This window comes from Heliconius melpomene, chromosome 10, assembly GCF_056956725.1.
Source record: "Heliconius melpomene rosina isolate 202511_hmr_F chromosome 10, ASM5695672v1, whole genome shotgun sequence".
NCBI classification, from domain to species: Eukaryota; Metazoa; Arthropoda; class Insecta; order Lepidoptera; family Nymphalidae; genus Heliconius; species Heliconius melpomene.
Genome location: NC_140398.1, coordinates 15,095,683 through 15,118,192, shown reverse-complemented (window position 1 = coordinate 15,118,192; position 22,510 = coordinate 15,095,683). Strand labels below are relative to the sequence as shown.

At 31.0% G+C, this 22,510-nt stretch overlaps 3 protein-coding genes across 3 annotated transcripts; 2 read left to right on the top strand and 1 right to left on the bottom strand.

Moving 5' to 3' along the window:
- The first annotated feature begins 2,951 nt into the window (after window positions 1–2,951).
- Window positions 2,952–5,867, top strand: LOC146535879 (uncharacterized). The gene is made up of 4 exons (XM_085190779.1): window positions 2,952–3,245; window positions 3,501–3,711; window positions 4,781–5,153; window positions 5,396–5,867. Exons 1-4 carry the CDS (start codon window positions 2,979–2,981, stop codon window positions 5,412–5,414), a joined length of 870 nt encoding a protein of 289 aa, XP_085046905.1. The 5' UTR covers window positions 2,952–2,978; the 3' UTR covers window positions 5,415–5,867.
- A 4,289-nt stretch (window positions 5,868–10,156) lies between these two features.
- Window positions 10,157–17,456, top strand: LOC146535878 (uncharacterized). The gene is made up of 2 exons (XM_085191804.1): window positions 10,157–10,316; window positions 16,878–17,456. The coding sequence occupies exons 1-2, from the start codon at window positions 10,265–10,267 to the stop codon at window positions 17,174–17,176; spliced, it is 351 nt and encodes a 116-aa protein (XP_085047930.1). The 5' UTR covers window positions 10,157–10,264; the 3' UTR covers window positions 17,177–17,456.
- Window positions 17,457–17,750: 294 nt separating this feature from the next.
- Window positions 17,751–21,640, bottom strand: MED30 (Mediator complex subunit 30). The gene is made up of 7 exons (XM_085190778.1): window positions 21,305–21,640; window positions 20,916–21,031; window positions 20,467–20,539; window positions 19,896–20,001; window positions 19,552–19,759; window positions 19,104–19,235; window positions 17,751–18,470 (listed from the first exon to the last, which is right to left on the bottom strand). Exons 1-7 carry the CDS (start codon window positions 21,420–21,422, stop codon window positions 18,375–18,377), a joined length of 849 nt encoding a protein of 282 aa, XP_085046904.1. The 5' UTR covers window positions 21,423–21,640; the 3' UTR covers window positions 17,751–18,374.
- Window positions 21,641–22,510: the final 870 nt, after the last annotated feature.

Here is a 22,510-nt window from a genome sequence, read left to right as displayed (position 1 = left end):
TGTTAATTATATAATTTCTTATTTTTATTATTTCTTTAAATAAATATAAGCCATTTTTGCGTTTAATTAATTTCTTTTAGAACTCATGCCGTACCAAGCAAGACTACATAAAAAAGAAACAAACTGACATAATATTACCTAATGAAGGTGCGTATCGATTTTATTATTTATTTCATTGAGGAAATATTATAAAGAATGACGGAAATAGTCTTTAAATAAATTAACATCGACGAAGGTTGCAAGTTGAAATGGATATATTCATATCTTTAAAAAATATATTACAATAAAAAAGAACAGTTGTTGTAAAAACATTAATAGTATAAAAAACCCCTTTTTTAATATATCAATGGGTAAAAACACGCAAATGTAGACCTGTGGAAAAAGCAATGACAATATCTACACTTAACACTTTTGCTCGGGAAAACCAATATAAATATTATTATTTTTTAAATGCGTTAGTGACCAATCGTTGACCAATAATTAATGTAAATAAATAAAAAAAAAATCGTAAAATTATATGTAAACTGGACTGTATACTAATAATGATTTGTAGCAACAATTATTGTAAGAGTCCATAGTAAACTTAATTATATACCTAACCTACGAGTATGTATAATGTTTTTTTCAGCCTCACGCTTTTTTCCCATTACCCATCCATTCTCCGCTTTGCGTCCGATACCAAGAGACGATAGAGTGACAGAACTCAACTGTTTGGCAACTGATGCATATAATAGACTTTTTTACATATAGTATCCCGCATATCATAAGCTAGGTAGGCAGACAAAACCAAGAGTTAAGAAACTCCGTCCCTCATTTTCCCGATTTCGAGGTGACGCGTGTTGTGTGGCAGAACTCAACACCGTACTTTGCCTTTCTACCAGAGCGAAGAGATTAAAATATTAATAAATAATAATTAATTCCCCCAAGTGGGAATCGAACCTACAACGTCACGTCACGTTTACAGTCACACGATTGTGCCACTACGCCATAACGACCTCTATAGCAATAGCATCATTAACATAAACAAATAAAACATTATTTATCAAACATTGCCCTCTAATTTACCATGTGGTCTTTGAGATGTTATCAGATTTAGGATTTTACCTAAGATTTCTTTTTAATGTTAACCTTCAAAAGCAAAATGCTGACGTTATACTATCATTAATTATTTAATGTTGATTTTTAAAATAAAACCCAATGATACTTTATTATTAATTAGTAAAAAACTCTCAACGGTTTGCTTCGACTTCAGTTGGCTATAAATATTTTAAATTAATTTGTAAGTATATTAAATTATATTTAAAAAAAAAAACGTACCAAAAAATAATATTATATATATAGCAACAATATATATTAATTTTTTCTTTCTATACAGGCTATAGAAATTGATACGCAGTGTAGTTAGACATTATAGTATATATTATGGCCCTACGAGTACACATTACATCTAAATACATTTAAGTATAAAGGAAATCCTAGAATCTTTTATAAATAAATATAATTTATAATTATTACGTATAATTTGCGTGCAAAAACGATAATAAATATATATTATACACGTAATTGTTACAGTGTTTGGATTTACCACTCTTAAATAAGAACTAATTAATGTTAGTATTATTTACGAAGCGTTTCCATGAATATTTAACATGACGCTTGTGAGGTATAAATGTAATAAAAATATAGGTTTTCTGTCTTTTATATTATTTTTGGTGAAGTCTATATACAAAATGGTCGTAGGTTCAGTTCCCATGACAGACAATGGGTTGAAAAATATTAAAACTTGTAGAGAGAAGTATACAGTAGTTTTTTAATGCCCTTTCGCAAAATATGCTTAGCTTTAAATATTAATATGTACCTACTTATACAAATACTTAAACAAAATTGCTAAAAGAAAACATCTACAATTTCACTTTGTCTATACCTAAGATTCATTTTTTTATAAGAACTTCCTGAATTTGACTACCGGACTCCATGTGCTGGTCACCATCTTGCGAGTATCATGTAGCACAACAAAAATCTGATACCGCATGTGATCAACCGCAAAATGTGTAACCAAAGAAGTTTCCTCTCTAAAAATAAACTTCCTTTTTGAATTTATGTAAATAAATAAATAAACTTTAGACATGACTTTTTGTTTTACAGAACACAAAAAAAAAATCTTCGTTTTTCATTCGTTTTTAATCGATTTTTTTTAATTCGTTCACGAAAGCACAGTTACGTGTCAATTCAAAAACCCTTTAAAAGATGTTAATCATATAATTTAATAAGAAATGGATTGATTTTCTTCATTTGAGCTAAAGAAATCATCATATCCGTTTAAATTGAATTACTCTAAAATTTTATTTCATGTTATTTACAATATGAGTAATTCTATCAAAACTTATATAGTATCATGGGAAAAACATTTTCCATGCCTTTTCTACTTCCTATTAAAAAATATTACATAATAATAACCCGATACTAGAAAATCGTGTATCGTGTGAGCGCAATTAAATGTTAATTGAGATTTTTTAATAACACTTTACACTACAGTACTTACCAGACAAATTTGAAATCAAAATTTTATATAAAAATCTCGTTTATTCATACATAAATATTTTAAGAACTATAATAACAAGACAAAAACATAACAAAAGTGGAAATTCACAACTAGTTTTGACAACAAAAAATATAAAAATATATAAGGCATCCATCCGGTTTTAAGGAATAACCAGATATACTTAAAAATACGTGACAGAATTAGCAAATTACTATTCAGGTAGTTTCACGTTTCGTACGTTTTATTGTTTATGATGAACTGACATTACATTCAAGTACCTACTCCATCATTGAGTATTAGGTATTTTGATAACGTCATCGTGGGAAGCGTGGTGTCCTGCTAAGGCTAGTAGGCGGTCCGTGACGTAGCAGCGCGTCTGCTGGAAAAAACTTGCTTATAAATAGGTCGAGAGGCGACTCCTGCGCCAGTGGTCAACATGGGACTCTGCAGTGTAGAGTGTCTCTTTGTTCTGGCGCTGGTGGCATGTGCCCGTGCCTCGGTGAATGACAATGCTATCGAGGGTGGTGACCGCATCGTGCTCGTAGCACCAGTTTTGGCACCCCCAAGAGATTATAGCCCGCGTTCCTCGGATAGGGCTCGGCAATTCCCTATTTTGGTGTTGCTAGCTCAGCAAAATGGTCCTAAAAATTCGGAGCCACAAGCTAAATCTTTGCCTATTGATCCGCAACCTATATATGTGCAGGTAAGTTAATTTCCTTAATTTTGATATTTTTAGGGAATTTTAAATCTATATAATAGAGTAGAATAATTTTAAATTTATAAAATTATTTCTTTATTCAGTTATCTCCACTTTAATTTTATAATCATATGAAAAAAATACTGACATTCAATAAAAATAAATATAAATATATTTTTTTTATTTAATGGAAAGATAATAGTTTTGTAAAAACTAATATTTGTAATTATATTGATCGCTTAATATATTATTTACTTGTAGAAACTAGAAGACCAAGAAAAATCGCACTCGAATAGGCAAAAGCGTCATTTGCATAAAATTTTGGGGCTTGGCCATAGTTTGTCGTTTGGAGGCGGGGGTAGTTTCGGCTACGGAGGAGGCGGCTACAGCGGAGGAGGATATGATGGAGGATACGGCGGCCATGGATATCAGGAACCGAAGACAGTCATCGTGAAAGTTGTCAAAGAACATGGTGAGTTTATAATCCTTTAGGATATTAATATATGATAGGTATATTTAGTCATCAAAATATCTATAAAAAATAAGAGAGACCAGCGTGTTGCAATGGACAAAGCTGCCCTGGAAATTAGGTGGTTGTGGGTTCGATCTTCCGTCGGTGAAATAATATCTAATTGTATTCATTTGCTCTGGTAAGACAAAGCGATTATTAATTTTATAATATTTAACATAATTTGTTGCCGCGCGCGCATCTCACTGTAAACGCAATGGAGGATGAGTGAGTTATTTTCATTTTCCTCTCTATGGTAACAAGTCCGGCAGAGCGCGGCGTTGAATTCCACCTAATAATTTCTCAAAGTCTGGGCGATAAGTGAGGAATGGAATGTCTTATTACTGGGTTCACTCTGCCTGCCAAAACTAACTAACTTATTTCAGCTTCTTTATTTTTTTTGTTTCTGTTACGAGTATATAGATAAATGTAATAAAACATTATATGTATACAATATAAAAAATAAATAATTATTTTTACTCACAAGTTATTTCATATTTGAAGGTTATAGAATGATATTAAAGATTTTTTACACTCTTGTGCAACACTAATTTAACTTAATTATGATGTTCATCGTTTTTATATAAATAACAAAACAGGTTGTAGCCTGATACAATAAAATGCTATTTTTTTGGTCGTAAAAACCTGAAGAAGATTATTTAGTTAGCAACTTTATCTTTTTGATTCTAAGTTAACGATCGCTTATTTCAACAAATACCTTCTTGATGTTGTGTGAAGACTCCTTTAATGCTTTATTTTATTTCACTAATTTTATAACCGGACTTACAAAAACGATTTTAAACATATCAAAAATATTTAAAAATTATATACATACAAAGCAAACAGTAAACAGAAGTGGTAAAGTCGATATTTTTCGAAACACCAAAATAATATGCTATATCTAAAAAAATATAATACATAAAATATATAACAGGCAATTTTGAATTTTAAGAATTATTCTCTTCGTTGTTTTGGGAAAATAATCCCCTTAAAATTTAATTAAATATCATATTTAATAAAATTTCTCTTTTAGGTCATCATCATGGCGGCGGCAGTTATGGAGGTGGTAACTACGGAGGATATAACCCAGGGCATGGCGGTGGATATAATCCTGGATATGGGACTGGATATGGAGGCGGCGGTGGAGGTGGAGGCGGCGGCGGATTTGGCGGAGGATTTGGTGGAGGATTTGGATATGGAGGCGGAGGCGGTGGTGGAGGCGGGGGTGGAGGTGGAGGTGGAGGCGGATATGGTCCAGGATATGGCAACAGCCCCAATTATGGTGGTCACGTACAACCAAGCCATGGTGGTTGTGGCGGAGGGTGCGGCGGTAACTATGGCAACGGTGGCTCTTCTGCTACAGCTACAGCGACGGCTACTGCAACTGCTCATGCGGGCGGCTACGGGTAAGCTTAATGTTTTTTTATTACCATTTATTATTGCAGATTTCTTTATATTAAATATTTTCCTTTTCGTACTTTTATAAAGTAAAAATCTACAAATAATATAATCAAATAATTATATGTAATAATTATGTAATTCTGTTCGCTATGTATATCTACAAGATTTAATTATCTCCTCAGTAGCATATATAATAATAGCATAAAAGAATTTTATCTTATCTTACAATTATTTTTCTTATTTTCAGATACAAGAAACGCAAGTAACTTTTTAACATATAAAAAACGCATTTAACCAATAGATACCACAAAAGGAAACTGTAAACTAAATTAGTTATTCATTTTGAGTAGAATAGCTCTACGAACGGTTTAGTTAAAACCAAGTAAAGTAATATATGTGTGTAGTGAGATAGCTAACTGCCAATTAAGTATGCCTCGATTGTTACGAGACGACTATCAAATGTAGTTGAATGCAAAACATAGGTAAGATAATGCATATTCATATGAAAAACTTAGAGTAAAGGATTTATTTGTTTTATTATGTAACGTAAGAACAGCTTATTTTATTACTTATTTTATTTAGTATGTAAGTTTTCTTGTTTAAGATATAATTATATATGTTATCAGATTAAAGAAATAGTAGAGTTTTTTGTACAAAACTATAATTATAATATATTCGTACTATATTAAAATATAATAATATAATAATTATTGCTCAAATATGTGTTTGATTTTATGTTATCCGAAATTATTAATTTCAAATTCAATTATTAATTACTAGCGGCCCGCCCGCGGCTTCGCCTGTGTGAACTACGTTATTATTAATTTCTGTCTCCATGAGTACATACGTCCTATAAGTGACGTCCATGTAAAATTTGAGACTCCTTTGACTTGAAGTAACGAAGTTTCATACAAACTTTCAACCCCAAAAACAACCCGTTAGAACTCGAATATTGCAAATTCCCGTCTTAGCGAGCACCTACGTCCTATAAGTAACTCCTATGCAAAATTTGAGATTCCTGGCACATGTAGTTTCAGAGATATCGTGATGAGTGAGTGACTTTTCGATTTTATATATATAGATAAAAAGAGAATTTATTAAACAAATGAGCCTCTTCTCTATTCCGTCCGTAGTTTATTTCTCAGAAATTTATTTGCATGTATATGATTTTTACTGTTCCTTGTTGTAAAAGTGTGAACATATTCAAATCATACAATAAATAGTTCTTTCTATTTTATTTATTAATTTACTCTCAAAATTACAATCTAGTAGCACAACATGTGACAAGAAGCGCGACGGTTGTGGGTTCGATTCCCACTTAGGGGAATAAACTATTTAATATTTTAATTTCTATCTATTATATATCTATTAGCTATCAGCTATAGAGCAATAAATTTCTATCTATTATCTATCAGCTTCACGCTGTATCCCGCACACAGTAGATTAAGCAAAGAGAACCTGGAGTTAAAACACTCTGTTCCTCACTATCCGCTGAGTAAATTTTTCGAGGTATTGCGTGTTAAGTGGCGGCTGGCCTGACTCTTGCCTTGGTCTTAGCCTTGGAGTCGTACCAGAGCGAAGAAATGAAAATATTATTAAATAATAATTCAACCCAGAACTCTCGCGTTACAGTCACGCCCTTACCTTACCTTGCCCTCCCACCCTGCGCCACGACGGCCTCAAATTTCAAGTTTTTTTTATTAAAAATCATAAAAAATATATTAAAAGCCGTCAAGAAATTATATTAAAACCAATTATATTTAAACGCTTGAATATTTCTCATTCAGCCGGATATTATGTTGAGATCAATGAGTGTAAAAACCACTACACTCTTGTCAGAACATAATAGCTCCACGAGCGTGGTATCGTCATTATTATTAGGAATAGCAAGAACTTGTTATTTTCTGTTCATTTATAATTCAATAGATACTGGTAGAAACCTTTTTTTATCGATGATTCTATTATAAATATATTTATGACGTATACTGTTAGATATTATTATTATATGCTTTAAGCTTTGTTTGTTTATATCTTACGAAGCTTCTTGCTCAATAAAATATGAATAAAAAGATGAATTTCTAAATAAACTGTAAATATTTCAATCTTTCAAGCAGATCTTCATAATAATTTCTTAAAAAACATAATATCATAAAATTTTGCAAATTGCTACATAACATAAATATTTAAAAAGTCTTTAAGTTAAAATCTAAATACATATAGCAGGTAGGAACCTGTTAATAACTTCCCTATTATTAATATGTAATATATTACTTATATATTATACTTGCAATGTTTAATATTGTCATCATTGCCTATTTTATTTTATAAGGCGTACATTTATTTAATGCAACAGTGCAGACTTTAAGCTTACTATATTTACAATAATTATGTCTTACTGTCAAATTAATTTAGAAACATTTTTTTAATTAAAAATAAGCTACTACGTTGAAATAATTTAACTCTAATTTTTTTTTAAGATTATTGTATGAGCAAATCTGTGGCTATACAAAAGTAATAATCAACAATAATAATTATACTATATTACTCAATTAATATTTTTAAATGTAATCTAATATACAAGTAGATAATATTTAATTTTTCAATCTGGTGTATAGATTACTTTTAAATTATATGAATCAGTCTCGGACAAACAGCAAATGTAACGGTACTTAGCAAAATACCGTCAAGCAATACGAGTAAATATATCATTAGTGATCGAGTGTTTATATATTTTATAATAATATTCGTATACCTTCATTTTAGCCCTAATTTTATATCTATAGTACTTTTTAAAATAAATATATTTATGTAGGTATAGCAAAATAACAAAAATGTCTTTTAGTTAAAATCTGTCATCGCAGGTCATACCGACCTAAAATTATTTATATTGAAAAGAAGCTTTAATGAAATGTGATGAACCAAGGTATATACACCCTTTCGTTCTTTTAGATGCACTGCTTGCAGCTGCTTTATTTTAGATACGCGTTTTAAGATACTCTGTTCTCCGTTTTCCGTCCGAATTCAAGATACTAAGTGTTGAGTGAGGACTTATTATAAAATACCACAGTCAGTTCTTTATAGTCAGTAAAATCATAAATTATTTTTAAAAAATCAGGACGCATAAAAACCATTATTTCACTGTGGATCTTTTCCTAACATGAAATATAAAATGTGATATAGCTACAACATGCCAGCATAAAGTAAATGCATAAAGTTCAATTTTGTTATACAGCTAGCTCATTATTTCGAGTACATCTGAGGTCTATTTCATTGCACGCATCATTTAGCACGATGGTCTGGTAGGGAGCGGTCATCGCTCGACCGAGGGTCGTCGCACCTGGAACTGCTATTAAATTAACCTTGTATTATGCAATAAAAGTTTTATTATATTTTATAATAACATTTTACAGCAGAAAGTTTGAAAATTATCTCCCATCTTATAGCTATCCCGGCTTCTCGAGAATATTTGGACAAGTAAAACAAAATAATTTTTCATTTCATTTTTAGAGTACTTTTTAGAAAAAAGAAAATCAAAACCCTTATACGTTCATTCAAATCGAACCCAGAACCGTCGCGTTTGCATTCGCACCCTTGTGCCCTTTTGTCTGCAAAGTAGGTATATGAACAGAAAGCCTATAAAGTTTCTTTTAAATATGAAACAAATACATTTATTATATTTTTGAAATCAGACGTCGCGGCAGGAACACAATCGTGTAAATTTGACTGTAAACACGACAGGTTGTGGGTTCGATTCCCACTTGAGAAAATTAAATATTAAATATTTTTATTTCATTGCACTGGTGACGAGGCAAAGTATTGCTACTCAAAAGAAGGCGCCAGAATTCGGCAGAAAATGGAGAATGGAAGTGTCTTAATGGAGTATATTGACACTAGGTTCCTTGATTTCCTCTGCCTACTCTATTATGTTTAGGATACAAGCGAGGCTAAAAATATATATATATATATTTAATATGAATAAAAAGCTTTTTATTATTTACACCCAAACTTTCTCGTAACTTTCAATACAACTTTGTAAGATAAAGTGAAACACGTCATGACATATACTCGTATGTGCACGTTTTCATGATGACTTTCACATAATAAATACTGAATAGAGAAGAAAAACTATTTTAGTAAAACGGTTTTTTAATAAAAAAAACGTATAAACGTAAAAACAAATTAAAAACCCTAAAAGACGAATATTTCAATAATAATTATTTGAACGCTAAAATTGAAGTTAAATAATATATAATTAAGAAAGATAAATAAAAAAATATTCTATAGGAGGATGTGCAGCACTTCATCATTTTAAATACAGTATGAGAAATACCCAAGATGTGTTTTGATGATAAGAATAATGTTTATATTGCGTATATAAACCTATTTTGCATATTTGTTTTGCATTTATATTGTATTTATACATACATAATTATACATAACGGTTGGTTCGTACCATTAGCATTTTTAAATCGTTGATTTATGAAATTATTCTTAATCATTTGAAATTTTATTTTTGTACAACTTACCTAATTATGTTTTGGATTTACTAATTAGTTATAGATTGGATTTATATTTAATGCACTGGTTCTATACATATATGTTAGTGTCAAAACACTCCGTATCGTGGCTCAACATCGCGCTTTGAGCTAGAATAGGAAAATGAAAATCTATCCGTATCGTCTCTAAATGTAAAAGAAATAAAAAAGGATGATATGATTTTTTTTTATTTTTATTATGTTTTAACTATTTTGGTTTCCTCGTTTTGGTTTGACAAAGTCGAACATCAAATTAAATATAAAATATTAAGAAATGTTTTTTTTATGAAATTTAATATGCCACTAAAAATACTTGATCTTGTTATGTATATAGCTTTTAAGAGCTTCTAGCTTTCATTTCTCGATTGTTCTCCATAAGTAGAACACAGGCAACGCCGGAAGCAGATCTTGTTCATTAATAGAGATAGTGATTATCACGAGGAAAGTTGCATCCCAGGGGTTCGAGCGGCCCGTACGTTTTTAATCCGGTTCCGTGCGCCGGCGCATCACTCGTAAGCTCGCTGCCGCGGTCCGCGCCTGCGCCCAACTACTTCTACTTACGTCTACGAAAAATATTCGCAATGTATACTAAATCATTAATTTTTCTTGGTGTTCTGTGCGTCGCTTTGATTGGTAAGTTAATGAGATATTGGAGAATTTTTTTATATAATTAAGTTAATATTTTTTTTAATTTATAAGAAAAAATAATAAATATTTACGTCGACCTCGATAATTATCATTGAGTCAATTATTCTTATTACTTTAATTGTATTTTAATTCAATTTATATATTTGTAGTTAAATATTTTTGTGGAATATCAAATAATTATTGAGAGGACTAAAATACAATTACCCAAATATGTTTAAAAATAAATTTCCTTAGTTTTTATTTAAAACTTTCATTGATGGACACGAACACCGCTTAAATTCTGTTGTAAAACAACAGTTACGTTCAAACCAGTTGATGAGACCTTTTCGCGAACGCTACACTCACCGATCAAAATAAATAACTCGTATGAAATAAATAGGAATAATATGAAAATGGATTCTACAAAATTTATAATTTGAAAATTAGACTTTGTAACATAACTATAACATAATTATTGAAACTTATATCACAATTTAATTTCCAAAACACAACGTTTAAAGAATATTAAATTATTAAGATGCAATTATTCCATTATTTTAATTTTGTTAGATACATATTTTTGATATCACATCAAATATAGATAATTAGCGAACTGAACGCGGCTTCGCCCGCTTAAACTAACTAAAAACTAAGTCCGTTTAGTAGTTTTTGCGTAAAAGTGGAACAAACATCCACCCAAACAAACTTTCACATTTCAGTCAAACAATCTGATAAATTTACCTTTATTATTTACGAGAAAATTTAGTAAAATTTAATTTTAACTATATGGCTTATTATAATAAATTTAAAATCTACGAATATTTTAAGAATATCTTTATGTACTTTGAATAAATATTGTTTCTTCCCTGCTTTTTTACCACATTGGATCCAAGTCTAGTCAGTATCCACAAAAAAAATTAACCAATTATTATAGATATTGTTTTTGAGACAAAAAAACAGTATGACGGGCTAATTAATATGTATTATTTATACTTATTCAAGTTTTAGTCACGACCAAATCTGCGCGGGTAAGTCGTGATGAATCTTTTCCGTGTTCGTGCGCCCGCTACGGCACAGCTTCATTTTTTTTCACTTTATAACACCTAACACAATCAATTAGAGCCTATTGATATTCATAATAGCAAAATTTTTCTTTCAGAAGTGATATAATAAATAGTTAATTGCCGTATAACTATTTGACAGGTTCTTATATTATATAGGTAATAATAAAGAATCGTTAAGTTAATGTTTAGGCAATTCACATTTTAGGCTGACCTTAAATAAATGAGAGGCTGTGAAAAATAGATGATAGATATGATTTATTATTTTATCAGCTTCACGGTGGTAGCCAAAGTGTTGAGACATTCCGTTGCTATTAGGACACTCCCGTTTTTCCACTTTCCGTCATATTTTGAGTTGTTACCAGAGCGAGGAAATATAAAAATTTAATATTCTTCTTAATGGAAATCGAACCTGTCGTGTTTTCAGTTACACGCTAGTACCCCGGCGCCATCACTGGTCTCAAATAATAGATACATTAGAATATCTATATAATTAGATAAATGTTCATATAAGTACAAAAATAAACATCTAAATTGTGAAAGAGACCATACAGTTGGTACTATACTGATTGGCATCAATATAAGTTAATGAGATATTTAAATAATGTGATAAAAAACTACCGTTACAATAATTACGACATCCATCATTGTCTGTAGACAATGAAAATAGATATAATATCAAAAATTTTAATGAAGATTTGATATGCCATTTTAATGGCATTTAAACCTTTTATTGTCTGATTTAAGTATAAATACCTACATTATAAGAAATAATATGCAAAAATATCATCATAATCATAATGAAGTAAAATATTAAACAAATTAACAATAACTAATATAAGTTTTTTTAAGATACTTCCGTTCCTCACTTTCTGCCGAATTCTTGAAGCATTGCGTGTGGAATGGGGGAATTCAACAAAGAGCTTCGCCTTATTACCAGAGCGTGGGAGCAAGAGTGGGAATCAAACCCATAACATCTCATGCTTCTGCTCCTCCACCAGGACGACCTCACAATAATTGGTATTCTGAGATGTCTATGAATAAAGCTTCCGATAGACGGATTAAAAGAGACTTGCGGTTCTAAAATGCAATAGATATGTAATTAAAATTGACGTTAAGGTCGTATAATTTTCTACACAAACCTAACAATCAATAAAATTAGAATTCCTAAAATGCCAAGGTAATATGCGGTGCATTGGTTTTTTTATTTTTACATTCGAGAAGAGATTTTATCAAAGGGTGATTTTAACACAAGTGCATATATAGATGGATGTATTTGACATACATACATAATGCAACAATTGATAATTAAGGATATTTTTAAATATTTTTTTTAGTATTAAATTAAAATAATACATAAAATTATATGAAATAACCGATACCTACATTCGATCAATACATCCGGTAAATACAACAATAAATATGTACAAAATATAAGCACAGAAGGTTTACTAATATATAATAGTATAAAATTTAAACTAAAATCAATATAATACTTATTTTAATCTTACGCATCATCAACTTTGAAAGCATGTAATGATATCATCGCTATTCTAAGAAAGGCACAAACCGACACTCTTAAAGCCAATGCCTGGAAGTAAATCAATGAGGTATAAAAAATAAATTGGTATGATTTCATGAGAACCATTCGTTTTCCTTTAATAACTATGTTAATAGCATATAATTATCATATTCATGAAAAAATAAATACCAAAATATATATCAAAATTATGTTACACTGACTAAATTGACTAAAGTAATTATATCTTAAAAACACCCCGTTAAATTTAAAATATAGCTTATTAAAAAAATGTTCTGGAAAAGTAATAAAAATTGTATTTTTTTTTTCAAATATTTTTATAAATAGTACAATGATAAAAAAATATTCAGTATAAAAAAAAGATTCGAACAAAATATATCACGATACTCTTAGCGGCACGACACGCTCATTTTTTATAATATTGTTATTCTTAGTTATGTAAAATAAAGTGCCTTATTATCTGTACATAATTCTATATTAAAATATTTTTTTCTGAATTGTGAAGCTCACCATCTAACTATTATCCACGTAGATCTTAAAATCTATTAAGCCATGAATTTCCCAGCCTACATACAATTACAAGAACTTACAGCTCTCGCCATAGTCTGATTCCAACAGGGTTACAATAGAATAAAATATAATTTTTGCAGAAAATCGATAATAAAACTAATTATCTTAAACATTTTAAATACCATAAATGGCAAAATTATAATAATTATAAAACAAATATGTTTACAAACAAAAATGCAACTAAAATATTGAAGTAGGTAGTATAACCAATATTGAAGTAGGTAGCGTAACACAAAAAGGAGCCGATGTTATTACCAGAAGGGAGCGAATTGGAATTTTATAATAATGCAAAAACAAACACGATTAACCTGTTCCACGTCGAGTTACACACCACTGGACAGGACAATGACTTTTATTAGGTACGTGGAGGCTATCTAGTGTCGGTAAAAGTTGCCGGACTCAAAATTTGCAAATAGAGACAAAAAATATGTAGAGCAAATGGGGTAAATCGACATTTTTTTCCCTTCTTTTTCCCTAGCCTGTACTATCCCATTGTTGGGCAAAGGCCTCCCTCCACTTCTTCCACAGCATCACCAGTCAGGCTTGTAATGGTCCAGCTCGTTCCGCCATCTCCGCTTTGATCTGCCAATTCTCCTTCTAGAGTTCGACTTAATGTTTTTTTTACCTTGCTTCAAGCTTAGACACATGAGTCCTTCGGATGGATTGTACTGTGGGACCCTTCAAAGAACTACCCGCTAAGACCCAACGCAATTCCTCTCCACCAAAATGAGAATCGCTCGCATATACTACTACGACGCCTCTGTGGAAGGCCTATCTATTGCATGCCACCGTTGCCTTCAGGGTTCCCCGGAGTTTCCAAGGTTACCCGCAGCCTCGATGGAGGCTGGAAGATAACTATGGCCCTCCTGCAGTAGCATCTCTAGGGTAGAGGGAGTTAAAGACGCATATATATTTCCTTTATTTCTTTTTATCCGACTATCTATTTCCGAAGCTGTGGACTTCAGATGTTTATATTAATTTTAATAATTTACTTATTGGTACAAACGAATATGAACGTATTAAATAAATTAAGAAATTAATTTATAATATAACGTAATAAATTAATTGGTAAATCAAAACAATACCATTCCATAATTAGATTGAAGTGAACCGACATATGTTATATTAAATGAAACGTGGCCACGTTCAGATAAGAAATCTAGGGTCTTAACTCTTCACCTTACTGTTCCACTTTTCTCATATATGGCTCGTCTCGAGTTATATATTACTACCTACTTAGCTAGGAAACTTGTCTGAAGTTGTCATGTGCACCTAGGCCATATAAACACGTTCCATATCGATAAGTTGCTTTTTGAAGATGCAATTAGTAATAACTAGAATATAATCGCTTTTTATATTATTATTTTATTAATATAAAAAACAATAATGGTTGAAAAATCTTTTTATTTATTTGTAATAATTCTTTTTTTTCTAATTTGCCTAGACATTTAAAATTTAATAATGTTGTCGTTACGTTATAAATATTTTATTTCCAAGTTTTTCTTGTCAATACTTATAATCAACGCCACGCTTTTGCTTTGGTACCAGAGCGAAGAAATGAAAATATTCATAAATTCAATTTCCCGACTGGGAATCCAATCCGCAACCGTCGCGTTAATGTCACACTCTTATACCCATGCGCTGAACTACGACGGCCTCTCATATAGATTAAATATAATTAGAGATTTAATTCCTTTTAACTGCATAATTAACCTAGAGAAATTGAAGAAAACCACATTCTAAGACAACATTAGTTTTAATAGTGTATTCGCATCGCAATCTCGGTCAACCACAAACAAGCAATTCGGAAAATGGGAACCTACCTAACAAAATTACCTTCCCTCGCCCAAGCCAATGTGTACCTTAGCATATTGATTTGAGAATTTTATTTGTCTACAAACGTTATAGAGTACTTCGAGACGAATAACCGCAGGTACAGTTAACATTTTAATAAGCAAAAACTCAGCCTCTTACCGCTGGACCGTTAGATGAAAGTCGCATACGTCTCTTTACCTTTAAGAACTGATTAACAATGTTTGAGAAAATAAAGCAAAGGAAAGTGGCCCATAGTACAATATAAGAAAGCTTCATTTTCAATATAAAAATAATTAAGCTTTTTTTTCTCACTGTGCAATGCAAGCAAAATAGTATATATAGGAAGGCGATATGCGAGAATTGTAATAACTTTCAAACCAACGTAATGGCCAGTCATTGCACTAAAATTTTGATATCGTGATAATATTTTGAGTAAAACTAGAGAAAATTTTATTAGTGAAAGTGTATATACCTATAGATAATAAAAGTTAAGCTAAGTTTTGCATGTTGCACGTATATGTAGCGGCTGCGGCCAGATTACAATGTGTAATTTTTTTTATCGTAATTTATATTAAATACAAGCGATAGTTTTACAGGGAACCGATTTTTTATACCGTCTAAAGATGTTTGTTGCTAATAATTTTGAGACGTAATATTTTTAGGGTTCCGTACCTTAGAAAGAAAAAACGGATTATAGGATCACTTGGTTGTCCGTCTTTCAATACCATTTATCTTAGATAAGATTTTAAAAAAATTTGGTACGATTTTGGTTCATTAACAAAAAAATATAGTCGATATCTGGACACTACTTTATAAAATAAAAATATAAACTGCAAATGACCATAAAAATCCAGCATCGTGTACATATATTTGAACTATAAACGTTTCAGCCTTTGTCTTTGTCTATTTATTTCGCCGTTGTTTAAGCTTAGTAAGCTTAAAAATATTCGCAAGTTGAATGGCCGAAGTAACCAAAGAATCGGTTCGAGCAAGACCAAGAAAATGAAGTCTATTAGCGAATTTACGACGCATGATATATGCGCATGCACAGACATATCTCGTGACCTCCGCACATATCTATAATATATTGTTTATTACCTATGAAAATACATATCACGACTCAATAATAAGTGGACAATTATACTATAATAATGGAACTATTTAAATAGTATTACGAAATATTATGATTTTAAAAATAAAAAATATTCATCTGTCACGTATACCTACCGACTACAAAATTATGTTTTAATTTATGTTAAGTAATTTTTTAATATATGCATCTAATACCAATATATATTTATTTTCATTTCATTGCTGTGGTAACGAGACATAACGCGGCGTTAAATTCAGCCACTCACAACGCAATGCCTCTAGAATTAGGCGGAAAGTAAAAAACGGAAGTGTCTTAATGGGAAACGGAGTTTCTTAACACTAGATTCCCAGGTAGCCTTTGCCAGCCAGCTATGTGAGGGATACAGCGTAATAAAAAAATAAAATAATGTTTATAAGTATAGTATTTATATTATACACCAGCCCACAATGTTAATCAACGATACTAAACGTAATATTTCCTACTTCCAGAGGCACGTCCTAAATGGCAGACTCTACCAGAAGTTCCCGGTTACGTACCAGTTTACATCCGCAACGGCGACACGCCGCTATATGAAATCAATCCGGATTTAGCAGAAGCTTTCCACGCTTTGCCTATAGGCCGAAGCGTTAATAAAGAAGTGGAAGCCTCATCAGATATAGAGCTAGAACCGCCACAGAGTGTTCCAGACGTCATACCCATTGACGATCGTCGCATCTATGAAAAGAAACTTTTGGACAAAAAGAAGAAGGCTAGCTACGATATCCTTAAACCTGTTGAACGTAGATAAATTGTGTACTTATCTATTAAAAATATTCAATTTTAGCGATAGGTTGTTATTTAGATTGACTACACTTAATTTTTAAATATCGTGTGGTCTAAGCCATTTAGTATTTAACGATAAAAAGTGAGATTTTGGGTGGAACACCCGTATGTTTCAGTTCGATGAACTCTACTTGCCACTTAGCATACTAAGTATTTGTAAGAAATGAAATATAACAATTTACATATTATATTCTAATTTTTGTACTCATTATGTTATATAAATATAAATTATTATTTATTGTCTAGATGTTTTATTTTATTACTGAAAAAAAAAAAACTTCTAACTAATAGATCAGCTATCCCATGATAACTTCTTACAAATGTTATCATGGGATAGCTGATCGCTGATCTTACCTGACCGGGATACCTAATGAAAAACTATTTAATATTAAATAAAAATATATCAACATTCTGTCGAATGGTCATTGAACCCACAACCATCGCCTGTGCGGTGAAGCACTATTACTATTCTATTCCTTACCACAATAGCGTGCTAGCGGGTTGCTTTAAAGTGGAATAAGGAGAAATGAAACGAAAACTTTTGACAGAACGATTTATATTCTATATTTTATTATTCCTTAAAACATAAGCAGACACTTTTATGTACGAATACAAGTTCTATATCAGATATGAATATACTATACACCAATTGATTCTTAAATATCAAACTTTATAACAAAAACTACGGAACTATGAAAAGTGTATAAAAATTACACTCAATTATGTAGATTGATGTTAAAAAATCAAATTCACATTATCAATTAAAAATTAACCAGTTTTTAACACACGCAGCCTATAAAGACCACTACAACAAAATTTAAACTAACACAATATAATTATATCTATCACTTAAAGTATAATTATAATAATTACATTATATAAATAAAGACACTCTGTTCCCCATTTTCTTCATGTCGTGTCTAACACTAGGTTTCCTCTGTTGTGGGTTGTGGGCTCAATTCGTTTCGTTCCTCCGATTATGGAAGTAAAGGAGTGGTGGAACTCAACACTGCCCTTTATCTTCATACCAGTGCATGAAATAGTAAATAATTCATTCCCCCAAGTGGGAGTCGACAAAGCCTTCACGTTAACAGTCAGACGACGTGCCGCTGCGTCACGACGGCACCCATTGTAAATTTTTTAAACTTAAAATTAAATCGTAATTATGACCTTCGCATCGTCAACATAACATTGATTTCCCATATTATAGTTCTTAAATTAGTTATTACTTCTTTTAATTGCTTATTTTTCAGGACGACCTGGAATAAAAAAAAATAAAACACTAAAATTATAATAGGAAATCATTTAAACAAAGATACTGTAAAACAATAAAAAATAAATAACATTGATAATAATGTTTTGGCACTATAATATAAATAGTGTCAAGACACTGTTCTCTGCTTTCTACTCAAACATTGAGTGGTAAGAGGCCGACAAGAATAATTTATTAATAATTTTAATTAACCAATGTGTAAAAAATATTATTTGGTACTATTTTTCGCATCTCATTTATCTAATAACTGCCATAGCAAACACCGCCCAAACTCTATAGTCCCTAAATAGTCCTTACCAGTATTGGGTGAATGCGCACAGAAACTTTCAGGCTTTATAAAATAACGAAGGTTGGTTTGGCTCCGGGGTCAATACTCTAAAGGACGTACAAGATGATGACCAACCGAAAATTCGACGGTTGTGGGTTCAATTCCCTCTCTGGGGAATTATTTTCATTTTTTCGCCTTGATAACAAGGCAAAGCGCGATGTTAAGTCTCATCACTCAACACGGAATGCACAAGTGCTGAAAGGAGTGAATTAACACAAAATTCCCTCTGCCTGCCCTGATACATGCATTGAAGAAAAAAAAATACAATGTACATTTTTTTATTTTAAGTACCTGTTCAGTTAAATCTTTGTTTTCCTCTAAAGCTAATCTGTATGATTCCGTGTTTCTTCTTTCATCCAGGGCCTTATTTTCAGCTTCATCCTTCAAAGGAATTAGGCTTTCCATATGCGTGTACTCCATACCCTGTAATATTATAAATAAATGAAATACATAAAAACATATCACAACTATTAAATTCAAGATAAATAATAAAGAGCCATTGTGACGCAGTTGGAACATGTCTGAATACAATAGTTGTGGATTTGATTCCTACTAATACTAATCTTATATTAGATATATAATTTTTATTCCCTGGTGTTTAGTTAGGCAAGTGGTGCAGCCATAACTAAATCATATTTTCCTAAAAAAAGTAAAAATTTGAGAATAAAGTGCCTCTGTTGTAACCACTAAGTACAGTAGATACTTAAAAATATATAGTTATTTACATAAAATAACTCACTTGGCATGTCTCATTACATTTTTCATATATAAGTCTTAATCTCTTAAATAATAATCGTATCGTCCTTAATTGCTCTTGCATTTTAGCCTTTTTGTCATTACTAGCATTTTCACCATGGGGTGTGCCATTTGGAGGCTGTATGGCTTTTAATGTTTGAAATACATCTTGTGTTCTGCTGACTATATCTTGCACTGTTTCTTGTCCAAATCTTATTTAATAAAAATCATTGATATTATTATTTAGTGTATCATAACTAAAATTATGTTAACATATTATTATTTATGATTATTTATATATTACTGTGTTGGATATTTAATAACAACTATAAAAAGAAAGCTACCCACTTGCATAAAGAAGCTGTATTAAACTCCTTGCTCTGTTGTGGAGGTGGCGCAGGAGCTGATGGAGGTGGGTTAGCCACTGCTTGTACAGCACCACCAGCTTGAATACCTGAAATATTTTGAATTTTGTAAATAAATTTAAAACATATTATTAAAATATACCAAATATCTTCTATTTAAAGCTAAGTTAATACTAAAAAATATAAGTCCGAAAATGAATGGATAATTCTGAATCACCTTATATTGGATCTGGTGAATAGTCAGAATATTAAAAAAATACTTCCTCTATAGGTAGGTAGATACCTAAATTTCAGGATTAACCATTCATTAATGTTGTATTTTGTGGTAGCCAATTAAGGCACAGTTTGACACACACAGTTTTGTAGTAGTCAATTAAGCATGTCATACTTTGCATCTTTCCCAGAGAGAGGAAATGAAAATACTGAATATTTCATTTTGGCTGGACTGGCTGACTGGAGTTCAAGCCCACACCCTGTTTATTAGTTTAAAATATCAAATTGCAGGACAAAGAGGTTAAAGAGAGTTTCCAGAATATAATTATGTATATATATACCTTGTTGTTGAACAGCTTGGGGAACAAGACCTCCTGGACCTTGACCCACTCCTGCCATAGGTGTGCCCATTCCCTAAAGTAAATAAATAGAGATTTAAAAAAAAGCTCATTATGGCACAGCAGCACAGAATTCAAAACCATAAACATTTACAAACAAACAGGCACCCTGACTGTAAACATGATAGTTATAAAAAAATATAATGTTGTAATTGTGAAGTTTTGCATAATTGTATATTAGAAGTATTAATACAGAACTGTGCAACAACAGTGTCAATGGTTGATAAAAACAATATGGTATTAGGTTTTTCTAATTTAAATTAATATCCTTAAATAGATGGACTGGATGAATGGAATGAAAGACATATAACAATTAATTATAGATAAAAAAATTGTTTGTTAATTTTTGATCAGAATTATTTAAATAGAATTAATTTAAAATGAGTTCACACCTGTCCTCCCATACCCATATTTCCCATTTGGCCCGGCATAGCTGCTCCGTATGGTGGAACCATTTGATTGCCCATGCCTACCATGCCGGTGTTACCCATAGGTCCCCCCATAACACCTGAAAATGTTAATGTACAAGTTAATAAATTGTGTGTGGTTAATAAATATTGATTAATATATATTTCATTCAGAACGAAAACTAACTGTAACAAATTCTATATAATAAGCTATTTAAAGACAATATACATTATAGGTTACAAGGAAAGTATATTTTGATTATAATTAGAACTGTACTAAATATGTGTTGACCACATCAAGCATGATGTTAAGGGGTCTACCATGATAACTTCTGCCGAGAAGTGTGCCCTATAAGATTGCAAAATAAAATTACCGGTTAACTGATTAGGCATCGATTGCATTTGACCACCCATAGGCCCACCGAAACCAGAACGCATAGCGCCAGCATTTCCCTGGAAGTTACCAGGAAATTGATGTCCTTGCCCGGCCATTGCTTGTTGTATTATTTAGTTATTTTCTTTTAAAATGTCTAAATACGTTCGGTATAAATGTTTACGATAAACAAATAACAAAAAAACTATCACTTATACTATTAACACTACTTCTATATAAGTAATATAATTAACTTTTATTTATTTCAAATATAACAAATGTTTCATTTGTAAGTGTAATAAAACTTTAAGATTTAGTTGAGTTGACAATGCGAAAACCAAACATTTAAGATTTGACACATTGACAGATTCACAGATAACATTTGACAATAGGCTTCTTGATGTTGCCCATTATAAAAACTAAAAACTTGGACGGTACGCTTACGTTTTTTTTTCTCTGTACGCCTAAATAAAATTGAAATGTCTGTCAGTGATTTAGAAATAACACTATTTCTTAAGTGTATATATTTATTTACATGATACTGAAACACAAACAAACCATTTTATAGTTTTGAGCGGAGAAATGAAAATCTTAAATATTCAATTTCCTGGAGCGAGAACCGAACCCACAACTTATCGTGTGTGTGTAACACGCTTGTGCCCCCGCACCACGACTTTACTTATTATATATAATTAGGTTTCAGAAGTGAAATATCAAAAGAAAACTACACAACACTAATGTTACAAATACAATCTTATTTATTAAAAATCAAAATAACTATAAACTGAAGTTTATATAACTAGAGACTTATATAAAACACCAACAACATTCGAAAACACATATAGGTATTTACTCAGTGTTAATTATAGCAGCTCTTTTAACCAATTCACAATATTTATTAATTAAAACATTTAAATTACTTTATAACTTGCTAATAATTATCTATTAACAACCTAGTAACAAATCACATCGACTACAACACGTGTAACCTCAAGTATATGAGGGCCAAATATGTCTTCCCGCTTAAATTAGTAACTTAATAACAATATGAAAAGAGCGGGAGCGGAAGACATTGACAGTGACATTGACACATTGCAGTACTATATTTGACAGTTGACATTTGTAGCACAGAAGTCTCCTAACTATATTTTAATTTTTTATATATACTTAACTCTAAAAAAACTACTAAATGATTTTTTTTTATATT